Source organism: Peromyscus californicus, unplaced genomic scaffold (genome assembly GCF_007827085.1).
Source record: "Peromyscus californicus insignis strain IS unplaced genomic scaffold, ASM782708v3 Scaffold_5__1_contigs__length_169319896, whole genome shotgun sequence".
NCBI lineage: Eukaryota > Metazoa > Chordata > Mammalia > Rodentia > Cricetidae > Peromyscus > Peromyscus californicus.
Window position 1 is genome coordinate 154,809,349 of NW_026294573.1, and position 23,571 is coordinate 154,832,919.

General features: G+C 39.2%; 1 protein-coding gene across 1 annotated transcript; it reads left to right on the forward strand.

Annotated features, from left to right (window-relative positions):
* The first annotated feature begins 5,764 nt into the window (after window positions 1–5,764).
* Window positions 5,765–22,783, forward strand: Slc7a13 (solute carrier family 7 member 13). Its single transcript, XM_052718452.1, has 4 exons — window positions 5,765–6,455; window positions 10,366–10,497; window positions 18,415–18,776; window positions 22,060–22,783. Exons 1-4 carry the CDS (start codon window positions 5,765–5,767, stop codon window positions 22,312–22,314), a joined length of 1,440 nt encoding a protein of 479 aa, XP_052574412.1. The 3' UTR covers window positions 22,315–22,783.
* Window positions 22,784–23,571: the final 788 nt, after the last annotated feature.

The window sequence follows — 23,571 nt, forward strand, 5'->3', positions numbered from 1 at the left end:
CTTTGACTTCAAAATTTGGATGTAAGGATATGTTGCTTTGGAAAAGAGTCTCTTTTGTTTCTACAGAAAGCAAGAGGCTATGGATTTGTTCCAGATTAAGACACATCAGGTTTGACCAGCCAAGACCACCTGAAAGGTCTCTGATGACACCATGGCCCAGATGATCCAACATCCAGAACCGTTTCAAGGCAACTGGCTCAGATGATACAGCCTCACGGACTACTCCATGATCCTAAAATTTTCTTTGTTTCCCCAGAAGATACAGCGCCCCCCTCCAGCAGGAAGTAGTAAGAGAAGCTACGCCCAAATTCCCAAATATACCAAGCTGACTTTGGAGATGTGTAAAGGTTAAAACCTTCCTTTTTAAGAAAAGAAAAGGGGAGGTGCTGTGGGATGGTCTGTATGTCAAATGTGTTGCTGATTGGTCAATGAATAAATCACTGATTGGCGGTGGCCAGGCAGGAAGTATAGGCGGGACTAACAGAGAGGAAAATTGAGAGAACAGGAAGCTGGGAGGAGAGACACTGCCAGCCGCCATGATGAGAAACAGCATGTAAAGATGCCGGTAAGCCATGAGCCATGTGGCAAGGTATAGATTAATAGAAATGGATTAATTTAAGCTGTAAGAACAGTTAGCAAGAAGCCTGCCACGGCCATACAGTTTGTAACCAATATAAGTCTCTGTGTTTACTTGATCGGGTTTGAGCGGCTTGGGACTGGCGGGTGAGAGAGATTTGTCCTGACTGTGGGCCAGGCAGGAAAACTCCAGCAACAACCCTGTCTTGAAAAACTGAAAAAAAAATAAATAAAAATATAAAAATACAGATAGCAGTTAATATTTTATTATGTACTCATGTTTTTAATTCATATGTATAAAGCATTTTGTATTTTAATATTATGTCTACCAGATGAATTATATGTCCCCACCAATGTCTGAAAAGTAAGGTGGACTTAAGTACCATAATTTGATATGTAATAAATATTTTAAACTGATGGGATTAGGGAAAATGGTTACTGTTACTTAACTCCACCTTGTTTTTCAGACTCACCTCCCTGTCTCCCATTCTGGGCTGTTTCCCTCCCTCCAGTGGGGCACTAGGAGCCAGCCTTGTCCCCCTCCTTTTGCTCCCGCGTGACCCCCAAGGTTCTGGTTCCCTCTCTCCCTCTGTTCACAAGCTACCTCTGGACAGCTGTGTTGTTTTTTTGCTCAATGTTCATTCTTTTTTTTTTATATTCTATTTTTTATTTTAAAAATTATTCATTTTACATACCAACCACAGATCCCCCTCTTCCTGCTTCCCCACTCTGACCCACCCCTCATCTCCTTCTTTTTTTTTTTTTATTTTGCAATACACTTCAGTTCTACATATCAGCCACGGATTCCCTTGTTCTCCCCCCCTCCCGTCCCCCTCACCTTCCCCCAGCCCCCCCCCCCATTCCCATCTCCTCCAAGACAAAGCCTTCCCCACAGACTGAGATCAACCTGGTAGACTCAGTCCAGGCAGGTCCAGTCCCCTCCTCCCAGGCCGAGCCAAGCAATCCTGCATAGGCCCCAGGTTTCAAACAGCCAACTCATGCAATGAGCACAGGACCCGATCCCACTGCCTGGATGCCTTCCAAACAGATCAAGCCAATCAACTGTCTCACCCATTCAGAGGGCCTGATCCAGTGTGGACCCCTCAGCCATTGGTTCATAGTTCATGTGTTTCCATTCATTTGGCTATTTGTCCCTGTGCTTTATCCAACCTTGGTCTCAACAATTCTCGCTCATATAAACCCTCCTCATTCTCGCTAATTGGACTCCCAGAGATCCACCCAGGGCCTAGCCATGGATCTCTGCATCCAGATCCCTCAGTAGTTGGATGAGGTTTCTAGCACGACAATTAGGGTGTTTGGCCATCCCATCACCAGAGTAGGTCAGTTCGGGCTGTCTCTCGACCATTGCCAGCAGTCTGTTGTGTGGGTATCTTTGTGGATTTCTGTGGGCCTCTCTAGCACTTTGCTTCTTCCTATTCAATATGGCGCTTTCTTAGAAAATTGGGAATCCATCTCCCCCAAGATCCAGCTATACCACTCTTGGGCATATACCCAAGGAATGCTCAACCACACCATAAGAGCACTTGTTCAGCTATGTTCATATCAGCATTGTTTGTAATAGCCAGAACATGGAAACAACCTAGATGCCCTTCAACTGAAGAATGGATAAACAAAATGTGGTACATATACACAATGGAATACTACTCAGCAGAGAAAAACAATGACATCATGAGGTTTGCAGACAAATGGATGGATCTAGAAAAAAATCATCCTGAGTGAGGTAACCCAGACTCAGAAAGACAAACATGGTATGTACTCACTCATAGCAGGATACTAGATGTGGAACAAGGATGACTTTTCTGCTACTCACATCACCAGGGAGGCTACCTGGAAAACAGGACCCCAAGAAAGACACGGGGATCGCCCAATGACAGAGAAATGGAATGAGATCTACATGAACAGTCTGAACATGAGTGGGGGTAGTGAAAGGCGAGGGTCAAGGGAAAGAGAGCTTGGGGGAGCGGGAGATCCCAGCTGGATCAACAACAGAGAGGGAGAACAAGGAATAGGAGACCATAGTAAATGAAGATCAATGTTCATTCTTAAACACCCACCATAGCTGCTGCTACCAGAGCCAAAAGTTTATCCTCCAGTTCTACCTGCATTCTCCCCAAGACACTGTTGGGGGAGGGGGGCTGGGGCACAGCAGGCTGGTGGTTACCAACCACCCCATGCCAGGGAAGATGGAGTCTGCTCCTTGGATGCTGCAGCAGAGTGAGGAGGGGGACCTACTTTGATGGGAAGAGTATAGGATCACCTTCTCTCCTTGTTCTGGGTGGGGAGGGGTGGCCAGTATTTGTCCAGGCCTGGGATTACCCCTCTGGTTTCTTATTTGCAGTTACTTGAATAAGAGAAATAGCCTTTTCTGGGGAAAAAAAAGGAAATTTACAATGTCTTCCTCCACAAGATGGGACACCTATGTGGTATGCAAATGAGAGAAACAACTAGAACATTCTTTCTTAATCTGGAAAGTTCCAACAGAGAGCTTAAAGGAATGCATTTTAACAATATTTCTTTTTAAGTGGATGTCTGAAAAATCTAAAGGCACATTATTTAACTAGATTCCAAAGATCAGGGCAAGATTGTGGAAAGAGCCCTAATTCAAAAATAATTCTTTATAAAAAGTAAACCTTTGCTCTCAATCTGTAATTTATTAAAATAGGTAAATAAGTTTCCAGATTTCCTTGTCAGATCTTCTCATGTGGAATGATTCTTTCCTTATTTGTATAGACAGGGGCTGGAGTGGAGCTCGGTGATGCACCAGGTGCTTCATACACACAAAACCCTGGGTTCTCTCTCCAGCACCAGAACAAAACACAAGTAAAAACAAGAAGGGAAGACTAGAAGGGAGGGAAGAAGGGAAGGAGGAAACAGGACATTGGTAGGGCAAAGGTTATGTTGTTCTCTCCTAGGGAAGGTTTGAATCTGAGATTGCTGAAACGAATAGGCAATAAATGGATTAAAAGGAGAAAAACCACATGGATTTGTGGATAGAGGAGCCATACAGAACATGAAGCACAAAGAAGACTCAGATGTTTTTTCTTACATAGGGAAGACGGGAGTGAGGCAGCTGTAGGCAAATTTTGCATGGGTAGTAAATGATTTGTAGGTGGAATATACAGGGGTCAGGGACAAAATCCCTCCAGGCTCTGTGTGAAGGTGTTTAATTTTCAATCTCTATCTGTAGTATGAGTTCAATCTTCCTTGGTTAATGAAGTTTCTGGGTTTTATATAGTAACTTAGATTGTTTACTGTTGCTATGATGAAAACCAAGTCATTTATAAGAACTTGGCTCTTAGTTCTGGTCGCCAAGCAGTATAAAAATCATGGTTCCGGTGTCTGCTCAGCATTCAGCAAGGGTACTCTCACTCTGTCATAGCTGGTAAGAAAGACAAAGCAACTATCCTGGGTGTCTCTTTCTCTTCTTATGAAGCCACTAACGCTGCCATGGGACTCTTCCTTCACGATCTTACCTAACCTTAACTTCCAAAGGTTTGCTCCAATAACATTGACCTGTAACTTTGGGAATTCATTTTCCAGTACATGACAATCTTAAAGGTTACATTCAAACCATAGCATTCTGCCCCCAAAATGTGCCATAGTCACAGATCAAACACATTAATTCAATTCTAATAGCCACAAAGTATCAACCCATTCTAGTGCCAACTCAAAAAATTGATCATGTGAATTGATTATGGGTCACAGTCAAGACATGAACCATCTTGGGACAAATTCACTTTTGTTTTGAAACTATGAAATGAGAAAAAATAAACCTTCTAATTCCAAAATGCGGTATTGGAACAGGCATAGGGCAGATAAATCCAGACAAAGAGAGACAACTGGAGAGCACAAAGGAAAAGTGGCACCAGTTATGCTCAAAACCCAAGAGAGAAACCATTGTTTTCAACCTGGAGATCAAGTTCCTGGGCTCATGTCCCACCTACAGGGCCTACTGTACAGTAGCCCTGTTTGCATAGCTCCGTTAGACACATGTCTAGGGGGATCGTGGTTGTGGTTCTTGATTCAACTAGCCATCACATAGTGGAGGCTGTCTGGAGTTTCCGACCTCATATATTGGGAAGGAATTGATCCAGCAAGACTTTTTTGCAGAGGTTCCACTTCTGTCCTGGTCCCCAGAGTAGTCTAGATGGGGGAGTTCATGTTCCCACAGCTCTTAAACTCTGTATACATGACAGAATTATCACTATGGGAACATCACCGAGGAGTCCTCATTTGTATCTTTCTGAGCACGTCACAGTGCCATATTGCACTCATGAGCATTTGACCCATACTTGAGCCACACCTGGGGAAGCTAGGAGTGCTGTGCCTTGAACTCTGCTGAAACAGTCCTTGTGCATCAACCTCCCGAGTAGCTGCAATTATAGGCACTTTACATTTTGTCTCACTGAAAAGGCTCTGTATTCTCCAATGTACTTTCATTCTGTTTCTTTCTTAATCTCCCCTCTTATTTCACTGCAGAGTTTGAAGTAGTCGTGTAAGCTGGGTATGGTGATATATGCTGGTAACTTCTGTAATGTAAAGGCAGTAGCAGGAAGAGTGCTATAAGTTTAGACCTGCCATATGTATATGTATAAGTATGTATATGTATATATTAATACATACATACATATATATCAAGACCCAGTTACAAACAGACAGACAGACAAACAAACAATACCCACAGAAAAACTTAGTAGTTTCTCAGCTTTGAAATTTCTTCTGCTTCATGTCTTTCTTTGTGACTTTTAAGTTGCCCACTTAATCTCGATGGTTTCTTTTGTCCTAGGATGTGGTGTACCCAACATAGCCAAGTTTTTTTTTTTTTTTTTTTTTTTTTTTTTTTTTTTTTTTTTTTTTTTTTTTTTTTTTTTAGCTTTAACAAGAAAGCTCTTTATTTCCATTTCCAAAACCCTGGTTTCTTTAAAACTCCTTTTCAATTAAATTCCTTATTCTGATAATTATTAAAAGAAAAGTCAAACTAAACCCTTATAGGTAATCTGTTTTGTTTCACTTAAATGTGTCATAGATACTTTGTTAATTATTGAAAATAGACCATATTTAATGGAAATGGAACAAAAAAGGCAGAACAATTATATTTCAGAGCATCCATGAACCTATAGGCAGAAACATTCACAAATTTTAATTTAGTGAATGTAAATTTCTCTGAATGACAATGGATACAGAGAAGAAAATACAGCTGAAGAGACAACTTGGATATTTCTGGGGGACAAATTTTCTAATTATTAATATAATTGGTGCAGGAATTTTTGTGTCCCCCAAGGGGGTGCTGGAGTACTCTTGCATGAATGTGGGAGTCTCTTTGTGTATTTGGGCTGTGTGTGCGGTGCTGTCCATGACCAGCACTCTCTGCTATGCAGAGATAGGGACAGTCTTCCCGTACACTGGGGCTCACTACTATTTTATCAAGAGATGCTTCGGCCCTTCCACAGCATTCCTGAGACTTTGGACCTCCTTGTTTCTGGGCCCAGGAGTAGCTGCTAGCCAAGTACTGCTACTTGCCGAGTATGGCATTCAGCCTTTCTATCCCAGCTGTTCTGCTCCCAATCTACCAAAGAAATGTCTGGCCCTGGCAGTGCTGTGGATTGTGGGAATTCTGAATTCTCGTGGTGTGAAAGAGCTGTCATGGCTTCAGACAGTGAGTACAGTGCTGAAGATTGGCATACTGGGCATCATTTCCCTCAGTGGCGTGTTTATGCTGGTGAGAGGGAAGAAGGAGAATGTGGGAAGGCTTCAGAATCCTTTTGATGCTGAGTTTCCAGAGATCTCTCAGATTATAGAAGCTGTCTTCCAAGGATACTTTGCATTTTCGGGCGGGGGAAGCCTTACATCTGTAGCAGGTATCTATCAATCTGGGAAAAAAATCAAGCTATGGCTGCTATGTTGCATGTATGAAATGAACATCTTTCATTGTGTATTAACTATCAGATGAAATAAATAATTCAATGACCTTCTGCTTTGACTTCCTAAATCAACTACTCTTAATTCTTCTTCCGATTCAATCCATTTCAAACCTCTATGAAAACAAACAAAAAACTCCTTTTCATCTCCCCCCCCCTCCCGGGGGCCAGAAGTATGAGGCTCCTGATTAATGTAGTTTTCTTTCTGTTAATGCATGAACACTCAGATTGTGGAAACAATTTCCTCCTGTGAAACTGTGGATCCAGGAATGATGTAAAAGCAGACTGTGTTGGTGCTGTGAGTGGGTATGATACACTGTAGGCTCTTCACTATTTCTATTTATTTATTTTGGAATCATATATTTATTATAACATTTTCTGCTTTCATGAATGAATGTATTCTTAAATGTTCATATAATAAATCAATTGGGTGATGGGATAGGGACCTATCTCAGCAGATATGTCCTGAGGCCCTAGATTTGATTCCTAGCACAAGCCAAAACCAAACCAAAACAAAACAAAATGTTTAGGATTATTACCAGTACCAGTGGTCACCGGAGCCTGAAAGGCTTCTGTCTCCTCACCCCTCAGCCTGGCCCTCCTGGATACATGAAGCAGACAGGCTCCTTGCACCTTCAAGAGCTCTTGCTTACCTTGGGAAGTGCAGGGCTGCTGTAGCTAGTATCTTGTGGAGCATTGCTTCCTTGCTCACTCAGAATCTCAGAGCAGAAAGAACATCAGGGCTGGACTTTGCTTTGCTCATTCACTGGGCTTTTTAGGGTTTTTAAACACAAGAGAATCATAGCTGTCTTGATGGCTCCCAGGAAAGATTTAATGCCTTCCCCTTCAATAACATACTCTTCCTCTTCTCATTTGTAAAGTTGACCTTGAACTCTGTACTCTTCCCTTCTTACTGCCAGGGTCTCTTCACACTCATTTATGTTACCCCCACCCCCAACTTAAATGTTACTTTACCAGCTCTGCTTTTTTTTTAGGTTAAATATGAATGGACTTGAGTCTTTAAAAAAAAAACCTCCCTTTAATTTCATGAATTCTCTCCCTGCTTCCTAACCATAGCAAGTATTTTCTCCTACCTACACTTTGTCTTTTAATCTTTCAAATGGTTATCATGTCTTAAATGGTTATCATGTCTTAAGATCAGTATACTTCTTTGTCGTAAAAATTGTATATGGTATTTATAACTGACCATAAAGAAACAATGTTATTACTGTGTAAGTTCAGTAGAAGAAAAGACCAGTTTCCACTGTTACTAACTACAACAGACTAGCAATTTGAATAGAATAAAACCTTCCCAGCCACAGAGAAGTAAGAACGAAAACCAGAAACACAAAGAGTTTGTGTAATGCACTGTGGGAATATAAAACTGCTTTCATTTGATGGCTAATGGCCTTGATGATGGATGAGAATGTTAAAGCAAGTGGACAGAGGAAGAGCATGGGATTGGGGGTGAATGACTGGATGATGTCAACTTTCCTGCAGTAGGTAGAAGTAGATCCAGTAAGAAAGTAGAAAAAGCTTAAAGAATCATAAAGATAAGTCCTCCTGTGTCCAAAAAGGGGGCTCTATTCACAAAGCTAAATGTTCCAGAGTTGAAGAGTCTGAGAAGAGATCAGAAGGTGCTTCCTTGGTTAAGTGAGATATTGATGAGCTTTGTGGAAAAAAGTTAGTATACACTGAGCTAAAAAGTAAAGAACTAAGAAAAGAAGGCTGGGATAGAGCTCCTGAAGTTTGTGACTTAAAGTGGCATTCTTTCAATGTGTGCTGTGGCAATTAATTTGCTAAATAAAATTTAAGACTTCTAAATAGCACTTTTACTTACAAAATGTGATTTATCAGCATCTGATAAATGGTGTCAGAACAACTTGTTTTTCACTATCAAGGCCCAAGGATATTCACTGCCTGTCTGGATGTTATTATAAATTGTCATAATAATAACCTCTTATTGTATAAGTCTCTTATAAGTTAAATTCTAATCTCTGTCACCTTTCTACAAACCCAATAGGTAATGAGAATAAGTAAAAGGCCCAGGAGAAAGTGTAGCTAATTTAGAGTTGCCTTCTTGCTTGTCCCAAAGGTTAAACTAATAACTATAGGCATTAACAAGAGCCTGTGAGTGGGGAGGCATAGGTGTGTGCTGGGCACCAAATATGGCCTTTGCACATTTTAGGCAAGTGTTGTACCAGTGTGATATAATCTAGTCCAACAATACCATTTTTAAAGGCACTGGGAGTGGAAATTTATTGTCTCATAATTTCTTCCTGTGGTGGTTGAATAAGAATGGTCCCCATAGGTTCATATATTTGAATGCTCAGTCACCATGGAGTGGAACTGGTTGAAAGAATTAGAAGGATTAGAAGGTGTGTCCTTGTTTGAGAAAGTGTATCTAGGTTGGCTTTGAGGTTTCAAAAGCCCATGCCAGGCCCAGTATCTCTCTCTCTCTCTCTCTCTCTCTCTCTCTCTCTCTCTCTCTCTCTCTCTCTCTCTCTCTCTCTCTGCCTGTGCATCAAGATATAAAGCTCTCGGTGGTTGCTCCAGCACCATGCTTGTCTGTATGCACAGTGCTCCCTGACTTGATAAGAGACAAATCCTCTGAAACTGTGATCAAGCCCCCAATTAAATGCTTTCCTTTATAAGATTTTCCTTGGTCATGGTATCTCTTCACAGCAATAGAACTGTGACTAAGACACTTCCAACATAGAGCTAAACAATATGCAACCCCAATAGCCATAGTTGTCAAAGCCCACAAGCAGTAAGTGGCAGGCAGGGTTACATTAGATCTCTGTTAATTCTTTATTCTTCTTATGCTTCATCAGTTTGTACCAGTTAGTTTCCATGCTAGACAAATACTTGATTAGTGAGCCACATCTCCAAGCTTCTTTGTTTGTTCTTTTCTTTCTTTTTTTTTTTTTTTTGGTTTTTCGAGACAGGGTTTCTCTGTGTAGCTTTGCACCTTTCCTGGAACTCACTTGGTAGCCCAGGCTGGCCTCGAACTCACAGAGATCCGCCTGGCTCTGCCTCCCGAGTGCTGGGGTTAAAGGCGTGCACCACCACCGCCCGGCTCTTTTTTTTTTTTTTGAATAAAAAAATAGTTGAATCATTTAAAAATCATTTAAAAAAAACCAGAGAGGGAAACTGACTCTTTAGTCTTTTTCAGTATTTGCCTTAAGATCATATTAATGAGATGATCTTGCTGGCCAGGGAGTGTCCTCTTATTTCTCAGAGGTAATGGTTTTGTTGAGTTTTGAAGGAGAAGCAGTGGCCAAGTTGGCAGCTAAGAAACAACATTTAATACAAAAGAACAGGGACTTTAGCAAGAAGGGCAATGGTGTGTTTTTTAAAAGGCCAGGCTACCAATTAAACAGAAGTAGCAAAAGGGTCCATCAAACTGTTACATGACCTGTCCCTACAGCATGTGTTTCTGCTTCATAGTCACTTACTATACTCAGGACTTTATCTTTTGTCTATGTGATTGCTTAATGTGGAGCTCTTCTTATTGAGGTTAAACCTTACGAAGTTTCTGTTCAATATTCTATTCCTACTGTTTGAATCAGTGCCTAATTCCTCCTCAAGGAGCGTGGAGATTGGGGAAGGTTGCAAATGGAACAGGTACCATGAGCTCAAACTCCAATGCCTTAAGAAATAGATAAGTGTGCAGTAGTTTGCCTGTGTGTGTGTGTGTGTGTGTGTGTGTGTGTGTGTGTGTGTGTGTGTGTGGTAGCAGAATGAATGGAAAGAATGCAGTCCAATACTTGACACAAGTACAATTTTAAACATAAGTTTAAGAAGTAATATTTTCCCAAATCTGATGTTGCTCTTTTATGCATTATAGGGGAGCTGAAGAAACCCAACAAAACAATTCCTAAATGCATATTTACAGCACTGCCTCTGGTAACTGTGGTGTATTTACTGGCTAACATTTCCTACTTGGCAGTTCTGACGCCCAGGGAAATTCTCGCTTCAGGTTTGTACACAAACAGCAAAACAGTAAATAAAATACAGTCCTTCAGTACAGTTAAGCATCACTTTGGCAGTCAAGATCACTGCATCCTGGTCATTATTCTATACAGAGTCTCAATTCACAATTCATGATGTACTAATAACAGGGTGGTGAGAGTTTGATTTGATTTAGAAGGGAGATTCATTTCAAGCATAGCTATGCGTTTTCTGACAATGTGGAAAAGGTATATATAGTGCAGATGGGTGACACAGATTCAAAATATTAGTTACTGTTTGCATGATCTCAGGCATAGTAACACCACATAACTGGTAATTATATCTATTAATACTTGCAAATGTTTGATCCTCAATAATCTGTGTGACACTAAGAATGACAAATTTGAAATAAGGGAAATTAACAGCTGGATGAGTAAACACTAATGATCAGTTGATGACTATAATTAATATTATTAATATGTGAAATAGATTTTTTCATCTTAAGTAACTCCAAATTTTATGCTGACAAAGGATCCTAAATATATTGAGATTTTGATTAAAGCTCAAATTGAAGAATAGAGAATTAAAGAATATGCCAGGGATAATGGTATGTGCCTGTGATCTAGAGCCTGCTAGAACACTTGGGAAGCTGAGGCTAGAGGACATCTAATTTAGAGAGACCCTTTTCAAAAAGGAGAACAAGAAATTTTCAAAGAACAGTCATTTAAAGAGGAATATCAGAAACAAGGGGAAAAAGGAAATTTGGAAAAAGTGAAAAAACAGGGAAAAATGGAAGACTAGCTGTTTTCTCACATCCACATCACATCTCAAATGATTACCTTCTGAGATAAACCTGCCACCCAGTAGCTTTGGACTAAGCAGTATTGAGCAACTTTTCTTGTTTTGGTGAGTATTTGAGTCACTGGAGGTAAGTCTCCTTACTGACCTGAAATTATATTTATAAAGTATTTTATATACATATTTGTAAAGTATCATATGGTAATTTATTATATTGTATACAGTGTACAGTGGTAAAATCAGGGTGTTCAGTATTTCCAAATTCTTCCACATGATCATTTGTTTACTTGGGGAGATATCAAATTTCAGGGAAGGTTTAGAATAAAAACCCCTCAATTGCCTCAATTGCAACATGAGTACTCCACAGAAGACTGCCAGGTAGTGTGCCACAGTAGAGTTGATTCATTAAGAGTCTAGGTATCATTGGCATGAGAGACAAGATAGAATCAATCCTTTGTGGGAACAAACCAAATGCAACCCTGGGCAAATACAGGCACTGAATCATTAACTACCTCAGCTGTGTCAGGGTTCATTTAAAAAGTCAGCTATGGTTGTGGCCAGGGCCACTGGCCAGTGAGCCTTGAGGCCGTGGTTCACTAAAGCTGGCATTCATTATTACTGCCAGTGCTTTGGCTATATTGACTATTAAAGAATTGTAAAATCTTCTCTGGCATATCATAACAACTGTAATAATTTTATAGGAAGCAAAAAAGTTTGAGCTTGTGTGGAGAACTCAGGAAGCTTCCAACTGTAGCTGGAGTTTTCTCCAGTCCTGCCTGGCCCACAGTCAGGACAAATCTCTCTCATCCGCCAGTCCCGCAGCTGCTTAGACCCAACACATAGAGACTTATCTTGTTTACAAACTGTATGGCCGTGGCAGGCTTCTTGTTATCTAGTTCTTCTATCTTAAATTAACCCATATCTATTAGTCTATAAGTTGCCATGTGGCTCATGGCTTACCGGTACCTTATCTCTCACTTTTCATGGCGGTGCCTGGCAACATCTCTCTGACTCAGCCTTCCACTTCCCAGAATTCTCTTCTCTGCTTGTCCCACCTATACTTCCTGCCTGGCTACTGGCCAATCAGTGTTTTATTTATTAACCAATCAGAGCAACACATTTAACATACAGAACATCTCACAGCACTTCCCCTTTTCTTTTTTTTTCAAAAAGGAAGGTTTTAACTTCCACATATTTGGCAAAATTAAAGAAGATATCCTATCTATACTATATTTGTGAGTCTAAGGTTTCATATCTGACTTATCTCTTATCTTAACTAAGGAAATTATAACTATCTAGTCTTCAGTTACATCAAAGACCCCAGAAGGATATGATATTACCTGAGAAAGGGGAAAAGGATGCAAGCAACTTTCGGGAGTCTTGAGAGAATAGAAAGAGACAGCTGGCAGCCTGGATAGTCACCTAATGTTCTTTTGTAAAGATGGGGCATCTGTTTTCAGCCCACAGGCCTAGAATCTCTCAGTCACTTCTCTCTGTGTCCTGTAGAATGTCTGGCAGTTTCCTTTGTGAAGCAGGAACCTGAAGGACCATTTTGCTAAGCAAAGTTCAGTGGTCATCTTCCTATGGGTCCTGCATGTCCAGTCAATCAAGCAGTCCAGGCAAAAATAGTTTCTTGCCCAAATGGCTATTTTTGTCAAGAAGAAGATAAACTCCATATAGAGTGTCTTCGATGCCCATCCTCCTCTCTGAAGTAAATTGGTGCTGCCAGGAGCAGACATGTCTCATTGTCCAGAAAGTCTAAATTTTTAAAACATTTTAAATGCCATATTCTGTAGGTCTTTGAAGTATTTGAAGATTACCTACCTAATTGAATTATATCTATGTATACCCAGAAAACTTAACTAACATGGCTATAAGTTTGACTATCATAGAAGACTAATTGTTAATCTATACTTCTTAATCATCCATTACAATTTAAATGAGTTACATAAACATAATACCTCAAACAAGAATAGAAATATATATACAGTATAACAAAATTAAGTTTAAACTTGTATTAATAAACTAAAATCCACAGCAATGTAAAACATTTTAAACAAGTTGTTCTTTAAAAATAGATTCAATAATCTACCCTTTCATCCTATCATATCTATATCATCTAACTGTTATTTGTAATTTGTTTTTTGTTTTGGTTTTTGTTTTTTGAGACAGGATTTCTCTGTGTAGTTTTGGTGCCTGTCCTGGAGCTTGCTCTATAGACCAGGCTGGCCTCGAACTCACAGAGATCCTCCTGGCTCTGCCAGGTGGTGCTGGGATTAAAGGCATGCACCACCACCATCCGGCTATAATTTGTTTTTTATCACTGCCTTTTTCAGGCTTATAATATTCAGACTTGATTTAAAGTCAGAATTATTACCTTAAAATTTGAATACATGTACTTTTACTGCATTAGAAATTCAAGTTGAGAAAATAATCATATATATATATATATGTATATATATATATATTTAGGGAAGGCTATCATCAATCATGGTAGCACAAAATTAAAGATCACCAAAATATCCAATACGTTTGAAATAAATAACTCAGCTAAGTCCATATAATAGACTATTCTGGGTTCTTGTTTAAAAATGTTTAAATTACATTTATTCACATTTTTTGTGTGTGTGCAAGTGTGCCCATATTATACATATGGAGGTCAGGGGACAATTTGCAGGAGTTGGTTCTCTCCTACCATGTGAGTTGTGCAGGGATGGAACTCAGGTCTTCAGGTGTGGCAGCAAGCACATTTCCCTACAGAGCCACCACACTGGCTCCATTATGAGTTTTTTTTAAAGGTCATATTGTTGATGGACACTAGAGGACAATGGTTATGATGTGTTAATGATGGAAAAAGAGTCTACAGTTTCATGTAACACAGGAAAGAACCAATGAAAAATGATACTCAGCTGGGATGAGGTTGTGAGTGATTTTTTTGTGTGTGTGCCTTATGGGGTGCATGATTTATATAACTACAGAGATAGTTACCAACAAGAGATAAGCTCCTGATAAGTTAGGAAGGGTGGGAGGCATGTTTTCATATAGAAATCAATCAAGCATATACAAATATGTGAAAGTTTTCCAAAGGAATGTGGATTTTTATAATATTATGTGAACTGATGTTACATTTAATTTGAGGCACATTGGAATCTATGATAATAGTAGTTTTTGTGGTTTATATAGAAAAGAGTACAGGTAGTCACAGGTAATGTGTTTAATTTGTAGATGTCAGAACTCTGTCCTGCTTCCAACTTATTGCTAATAAATTCCAACAACATTTATTGTTCTCTTAAGAAAAAAAGTTCTTAAGCTGGGTGCCTTTAATTCCATCCCCTGAGGCAGAAATAGGTGGATCTCTGTGAGTTGGAGGGAGGTCTGTGTGGTCTACAATCAACACAGCAAGTTACAGGACAGCCAGGGCTACATAGAGAGAGACCCTGTCTCAAAACAAAACAAAAAACCCAAACAAACAACTAACAAAAAAAAAGTCTTCATTGTGAAAGTTGTATACATGAGAAAAGAAGGGTGGAAACAGTGTGGTAACATAACTAGTGCCAACATTTTCAATCTGAAGACCAGAGTTTCAGAAACCCTGCTGAAAGGGTGTTCACAATGTGCTCACATGGTATTCTAGAGGTTTCTGAGCCACACTTAAGATAGGAGATATGAACATAGGGCAAGATAATCTAAATTGTTAAGAAGTGATGTGGAAACAGATGTTGTTAAGAAAGTTTCCTTGTTCAGACAGCCTATAGGAAGTTTGTCTCAAATACCTAGCTGCGTTAAGAAATTTGAACTGTAAGTGGAAATTTTCGAATTAGTTACTCATAAATTGATATAATCATTTGTGGATGATAACTTTGCAGTATTTCTCATATTTAAGAACATACATGCTTATGGGCCAGTGAGATGCTCAGTGGGTATAGCACTTGCTGTGACACCCTGGTGACCTGAGCGGGATCCTTGGAACCCACCGTGGGAGAAGAGAACTGACTCTTGAACTCAAAGTTGTCTTCTGACCAACTTTTCTCTCTCTCTCTCCAATACACACAATAGAAATACATAAATAAAATCAAAATTTAGAAAGAAAGAATTGCATGCTCACAAATCCTGCTTCTAAGAATGTACTCTGAAGAGAAGTATAGAAAAATCAAGAATTGGAGGCAAGGAAGCCAGGCATGGCTGATCTACAGGGGTAGTTCCAGATCAGCCAGAGAGAGCTACCTAGTGAGATCCTGTCTCAAAATTTAAAAAATAAATGAATAAATAATCAAAAAGAAAGGAAGAATTTGCATGAGCGATTTTTGACATTTTAAAATAATTTCTTGCTATGGTCAATGAGGGATATCATGCATTAAATTATTTCACATTATTTTTTATGAGTCTCTTTTTACTAAAGTACATTTTTCTTTTGAGGGGCATGTGTAATCTTGCTATATAGCCCAGGCTGGCTTGGAAACTCTGATCCACTCTTCAGTCTTCCTATCACAGGAATGTTGCCATGAAGTTCAGCTTTAAAGCACATTTCCATTAATAAGAAATTGGAAACAGCCAAGAAATCTATCAATGTAGAAAAGGAGATAATTTATGGTTATTTAACAGAGTACTGAGAAGTAACTAAAATAATTATATGTATGTATGTGTACTAATATGACCACGATACACTGGAAAGTGAGCAAAAGCAAGCATAAGCATTCAATTACACAATCACCTCCACACCCACACATGTGCACACACAGAACTCAAGCGTACAGTCCTCACAGACTGATAGGGGTAATTACAGAGAAACTCTGAAAAGGGAATTAGACAGATGTTAGCAGCACTTACATTTGGAACACATGAATGAAAATTTGGTGAGGAGAGGCACTTTTTGACTTTGTAGGCTTCAGTGTTGTTCATTTTACTTTTTTTTTTGTTTTGTTTTGTTTTTCGAGACAGAGTTTCTCTGTGTAGCTTTGTGCCTTTCCTGGATCTCGCTCTGTAGACCAGGCTGGCCTTGAACTCACAGAGATCTGCCTGCCTCTGTCTCCCGAGTGCTCGGATTAAAGGTGTGCGCCACCACTGCCCAGCTTCATTTTACTTTTTAAAAAACATATATGTGTATATATATGTAACTGTAAATATATAGTAAAACTTTAAATAAAAAAAAACATAGGAAGGAAGAAAAAAGGAGACAAAAACCACTTGTAGAATAGAACTAAAGATCGTGCAGAAATATTACATTTAATTTTTGAGACTCTGTGGGCAGAGCTGCATGGTCTTCCTCTGGAATCATGATTGTAGAATGTCCACCGAGAAACTGAAGATTTCCTGTGCAGTACAGGAAGGAAGTATTTCAAAACGTATCTGAAAATGTGCAGTGTGTGGAGGTCTGGGTGTCCAACAACAAGACATTATTTGGAATAAGTAAGAACTGCAATGGGACATTTTTAAGTACCACCCACTGTTGTAGACTAACACTCACAAGAAAGGTGATGTGACAGGTAGGACTATTTAAAATGGGTTAGTAGCTGAGCATGGCACCACATGTCTGTAATTCCAGCATTTAGAAACCCAAACAAGAGGGCTGTATGTTTGAAATCAGCCTGGGCTATACAGAAAATCTAGTTTCTAAACTAACAAATATTGGTTAGGAATTAAGATCTTGCTGGGCATGGTGGCACGTGCCTTTAAACCTAGCACATAGGAGGCAGGGGCAGGGAGTTTGAGGCCAGCCTGGTTTATAGAGCCAGTTCCAGGACAGCAAGGGCTAGACAGAGAAACCCCATCTCAACAAAAAATTAAGATCTTAAGGACAAGAACTGTTGATAATATTTTAATTCAGTTATATTCGAAGAGCCTTATGTTATACATCAGAATGCTGACGTATTGGTGACTCATCTGGAAACTAGCTACCTATGGAAAAATTCATGATTTCAGAGGACACCTACCTCCAAGCGACATTAAGCTCTGCTCTGTTCACATCACTGAAAACAGAACTTAGGGGTGGAATGATTTGTCTTACCATATATTTTCATAGTACAAATTGGACTCAAAAGATGATGGATTTTTTGTCTACTGGTGATTTCTTTAAACAATATGTTTTATTATTTGAGATTTTTGTACATGTATGCAATGTTATTTTGATCATGTCTGCTCTCTCATTTCCCTCGTCCAAATCCCCTTGTATTTGTCTATTTGTATTTTTTATATTGACTGACATATTGAGTTACTGTTCATAGTGTCGTTTTGGCCTTAAAATACAAATAACAACTCTAAAATATGCTCTAATGCGTTCTTTAATGCAAGGTTTCTGAATTTCAACACCATAAACATTTTGGACCCCTTTGTTTTGGAGTGCTCAGTATTGAACTCAACCTCACATACAATAGGCAAGTACTTTGCCATTGAGCTATAGTCCAAGTCCTGTATCATGCAGTTCACTGAAACTGTCCTGAGCATCACAAAATGATTATCAGCATCTGTGGGTGCTATCCACTAGGATGCCAACTGCAAACTCCTATCTCTCCAGTTATGGGAAGTCAAATAATTCTCCAGACATTGCCACGTGATCCCTGAAGAGCAAAGTCACTTCTAGCTGAGAACCATTGGTCTATAGCTTAGAAAAGTCTCAAGCATCAGAAATATTTTTCATCTGGGTGTAGTTTATGTTTGCTTTTTGCATTTTATACTGTGCTATGGTTTGGGTGAGTTTTATACTCTGTCAGTAGAGTGTTTTGCTTTTCTGACACTGGCTCAGTCTATCAGCATTCTAGCTAGTTTTAGTTCTTAGGCATGCATTTGTTATTCACTCAACACAATTAATTCATTTCTCAAGTATTTATTGAAAACGCAGTATTACAGTATCTGTCAGGGAGTAAATTGCTGATGTTACAGAAGAGATATGATGGGTCTTTGCCCTCATAAAGTTCCTGGTCTTTGAGGAAGACATAAAATCAACCATTCATGATGCTGGGTGATAAACTGAAATGGGCACATTTCTAAGATACTATCTAAATATGAAAAAGGAAAAACAAAGTTAAATTCCCTTCATAGATTTTTTTTAGAATTTATGCTTTATCTGTGAAATATTGTATAAAGGTTATCATTAGATTCTCTCTCACTCTCTTTTTAACACACTCTTTTTGTATTTATTTTTCCTCTGTAGATGCTGTGGCTCTTACATGGACTGACAGAGTCATCCCCCAATTAACATGGACTGTTCCCTTTGCTATTTCTGCCTCATTGTTTAGCAACATTATGATTAATGTACTTGAGACAGCGAGAATGACATATACTGCAGGCGAGCATGGCCAGCTGCCCTTGATGTTTAGTACCCTTAATATTCACTCATCCCCCTTCATAGCTGTGCTTCTAAATGTCAGTATAGGATCCATTGCAATTGTCTTAACAAACTTAATTGAACTGATAAATTATCTCTATTTTGTTGCTTCCATTTGGACTATGTTAACCATGATGGGAATCCTGAAATTGAGGTACCAGGAGCCCAATCTACACAGACCTTATAAGGTAAATGTGGGCTGGGTAAATTTGTTCTATGTGAAATACGGTATATGACTGTATTTGAGGAGTATATTCAGAAGATCTCTAAGCAGAAGTGTTACTACTCAGCAAACTGTGAAACAAATACAAGCAATCTGGTCTTCATTTTCATTCTGTTCATGGTGAATAGGCTTTACTCAATAAAAAAATCTCTTAGGTTCAATCTAAGGATTTGTTAGTGAGAAAGGCAGATATTTTCGGATGGTGAAACAGATCATTGGGAGTCATTTGACCTAAGGTCACTTGGTTTACTTACATAGCTATTTATACATGCTGTATCTTCTACAGTAAGGGCAAATTTAGCAAATGATTGACAGAAAGTCAAGTCAAGTCATGAATGTATTTACTGTTCTGAAATATCAGCTTATTTTGATCTTCAAAGATTCCTTCCTTTCAACTTTATTATTTTTATTATCAAATACTATATTATTTTTATGTAAACTTGCTGCTAGTCAAGTGGAGAAATATGTCATGTAAAAGGAGAAAATTATTTCATAACAGGAAAGATAATAAGCAAAAACTTGGCAACATGAGGATATTATCAGAGGAGAGAACCTATGTGGATAATGGAATAGTTTTGATTGGCTAGTAGCCTGTCCAAATACAGGGTCATCTGTAGTACAAAATTTACCCTTCCTATTATAACCATATTAGAGAAGAGAACGTTGCTTGTCTAAGCTCATACAGCACAGAATGAAGCCGAGTCAGATCTCAGTCTCTGTGGAGTGTTTGACTTTCAGCATAAAATATAAGAGCCTAGGGAGAGGGGAAACAATCATCATCATCAGTCCTCATCATCTATGTTGTTGATTTACCACTATCTTTTCTTTTCAACCTTTGCTTCTACTTCTTCCATTCAGCTGTCATCTGACAACTCTTGGATATTTGAGAACTCATGTGACTATGTTTCAAGCGCCTTCCTAGGTTCTCTTCTCTGAGTACAGAAATGCATGAGACTTAGTATTGGTGGAAGTATTAAGGCAACTCCATGTAGTTAAAAGGGAGGTTTATTTTGTGGGGTAACTTACAAGTAAAGGGGTAGGTTACAGGGTCCGGGAAAGGTGAAGTGCAGTCCAGTGGTGTTCTCTGGAGAACTCTGCTTGGTCTACCTCCAGCGTCCAGGATCCAGGAACCAAGAGAGCTGGCACATCCGGATCTCGGGTTTTAGGGGTTCCTCTCTCAGCCCCGCCTCATAGGTCTGACAGTTACCGGAAGCCTCAGTGGGGCTAGTACTTACAGGTCAAAGCTGAAACAGCTACCCACTACAACTTGGCCCCCAGTTTTAGACAAGTTATCATCTATCTGGACACTCAGTGAATGCTAACTGGTGCACTGGCAGTGACACCCAGAGGGTGAGTACAGAAGCCCTCGATGTGTAGTGTATGGTTGACGCCAATGAGCTCCCTAGGAGCACCTCCTTAGGTCGTCCTCTTTTTCTAATTTACATCTGTATGTTTTAAAATCATTTACTTCTTTGCTGTTTTCTGACTCATGCTTATATCACTGACTAGGTAAATTGAAGGGAAGTTATGAATTGTTAGTACATCAAGAAACACAAAGTAATCGTTATAGTTTGGGCTCAGGTCTAGTTTCCTATCACCTTATCTAAGCTTCCTCTGGTTATTTCACCACCGACCCTCAGTTTCTTTTGTATTTACAATAGACACAGTCAATACTTGCCTCCTAAGAATCTTAGGTGGATTATATCAGCAAAGGCATTTCAAAAATCCAGGGTATAACATTAATAGCTATTGTCATACTATATTTGACTTACATTTGCTCGAAAAGGAAGGTAAGGGCAACCTTAAGCACAAATGGTTAAGTATTTTTTGTCATCCCTCGGGAGTGTTAATATCTTTCACTCAATTATTTGATAAAAATCTGAGCTGTGAGATATGAAGTTATCTTTCTTAAGGGCTATTTTTGTTGTTGTTTTTTTTGGGGGGCACCACCCAGGTCCCAAATAAATCACACACAGAGGCTTATTCTTAATTATAAATGCCCAGCCTTAGCTTGGCTTGTTTCTTGCCAGCTTTTCTTAACTTTAAATTAACCTGTCTATCTTTGGCCTCTGGGCTTTTCCTGCTCTATTCCTGTATACCTTTCTTTATTTCTTACTCTGTGGCTTGCTGTGTAGCTGGGTGGCTGGCCCCTGGAGTCCTCTGCTTTCTCTGGCTACTTGTTTCCTCCCAGATTTCTCCTTCTATATATTCTCTCTGCCTGCCAGCCCCACCTGTCTTGCTAGTGACCATTCAGTTCTTTATTAGACCTTTGGGTGTTTTAGACAGGCACAGTAGCACAGCTTTACAGAGTTAAACAAATGCAACATAAACAAAAGTAGCACGCCTTAAAATAATATTCCCCAACAAAGAGCATTTAAACAATTAAGAAGAGACTGTTATTTAAGACTCAAATGAATGACTCTCTCGGTGAAAAACTTCCATAATTTCAACCAGCTAGAGTATACAATTAGAGTATAGATTCATGTCTTCTATAGACATCTCAAACTTGATTATCTAGAGCCAAGTGGTATAGACCTATAATTCAAGTTAATTTAGAGGCTTTTGGGAGATGGAGGCAAGAAAATGATGAGTTCAAGGCCAAAGTGAGCTACCTGGTGGTACTCTCAAGAGAAACAAACAAACAATCAAACAAACAAAAACCAAGGGAAATGTAGCAATATTAAGTGTGGGATGTTTACATTCCTAACACAATCCAGGTACCAAGGATGAATTCTTAATCTTTTGTCAAAACAAAAATAGAATTGTTTCAGACAAAATATTTTTTGTCTTAATATATTCCTTTCTTAATCTGTGAGACCTATGTAGTACTAATATTTAACTGTTGATATTAACTTGATTAACAGAGGGTAAAAATAGTTTTTCTCTTGACTTGCTTACTGACGTGAAATATGTTCTATGGAAGATTGCCAGGACCCCCAGCAGTCTTAGAAACTCTTTCTGAATAAGTTCATGCCTGCAGGTGGTCATAATAATCAGCATATGCTTATGACCATCTCATGAAGAGTCAAAGCTACATTCTCATCCCCTCCAACCAACATTCTCTGATGACAGTCTCCAGCATTTCCTTTTATTGTGGCATTATGAGTCATGAGCATATTGATCTAACTCAAAAGCTTGTTTAGCCTATTTTTTATTATCAATGTCACATTATTTTTACTTACATGAACATTCAGCTATCACATGTGAATTTACATATCTAATCACTTTCTTTAATTTTATCTTTTCAGGTGTTTTTACCATTTGTATTCATAGCAATGGCCATCAGCCTGTGCTTGGTCTTGATTCCCCTTGTCAAATCTCCAAAGATGCATTACATCTATGTGCTCCTCTTCCTTCTCAGTGGACTGCTGTTTTACGTGCCATTGATACACTTTAAAGTGAAGTTGGTTTGGTTTGAGAAGCTGACTTGCTATCTGCAATTACTGTTTAATATTTGCATCCCTGATGTGTCTGATGAGCAAATGTCAGAAGTAGGAAATTGAAAAGTAATAGCCTTTTATAACCACACCATGTTCCAGATAAAGGTTAAGTGTAGGCTAGAATAGTAGTAGTGGCAACTCTTGAAACTGAAATGGTGCATACAAAAGTACCCAGGAAGTTCCTGGCTTTAAAATGGAAAAGAAAGGGGTTGGGGAGAAGGCTCTGCTGTTAAGGGCACCAGTTGCTTTTCCAGAGGACTGGGGTTCAATTCCGAGCCCTCAAATGGAAGTTCGCAACTATCTGTAACTTCAGTCACAGGGGATCCAATGCCCTCTTCTGGATTTTGCAGGCACTGCATCCATATGGTGTACAGACATACATGTAGGCAAAACACCCACGCACATTTTTAAAAAAAGAGAAAAATAGAGAAGAAAGTGTTACCTATAATGAAACCTCTGTTTTAACAAAAAATAAAATTCCTAGTTTGTGTAGCTTCACATATTAATGATGTCTTTCTCGTTCTTCTGTTTGTTTATCTCACCCATTTTCTACTGAATGTGTTCTTATAATAAAAGTTAGTGGTCGAAAGTAAAGAAAAATTCTTTCAATATTATTTTTTTGTGACTGTTCTCTCTTTGTAGCCCATGCTGGCTTGAATTCCACACAGCGCTCCTGTTGTCTCGGCCTCCCTAGTCCTGAACTGGCAGCCAGAGCCTCTGCCTCTGTTACTGCCTTACCTCCTTAATGATGGGCTATGATCTGCAAGTTAAGATAAACCTCTTTCTTCTCCAAGACGATTTTGATCAGTGTTTTATCACAGCCACAGAAAAACAAGTACAGACACATTTCCCAAGTTTTTTTTACCTTCAAACCCAAAGTGTTTTAACTAGTCAAGGTGGCCAAATGAAGTAGGGACTATGTTAGTTACCTTCCCTATTGTTGTGATAAAATACCCTGACACATGCAGTTGAAAGGAGGAAGGGCCTATTTTCATTACAGTGACAGAAGAGTGTGGCTCATTTGGTCAGGAAGGCATGGTGGCAGGAACAAGATGCTGGCTGTCACATTCTTCTGTCTGGGAAGCAGACCATGAACAGAAGCCAGATCATGCCACAAAGCCTCAAAGCTGGTCCCTAGCAACTCACTTCAGCCAGCAAGACTCTACCTTTTGAAGGTTCCACGAGGATGTCAAAGAGCACTACCAGCTGTGAATCAAGTTTTCAGACATTCGAACCTGTGAGGGCTATTTCACATTCAAACCACAACAGTGATGAAAGATAGTAACCATTCTCTTTAAAACCTGTTAATCATCTGTAAGT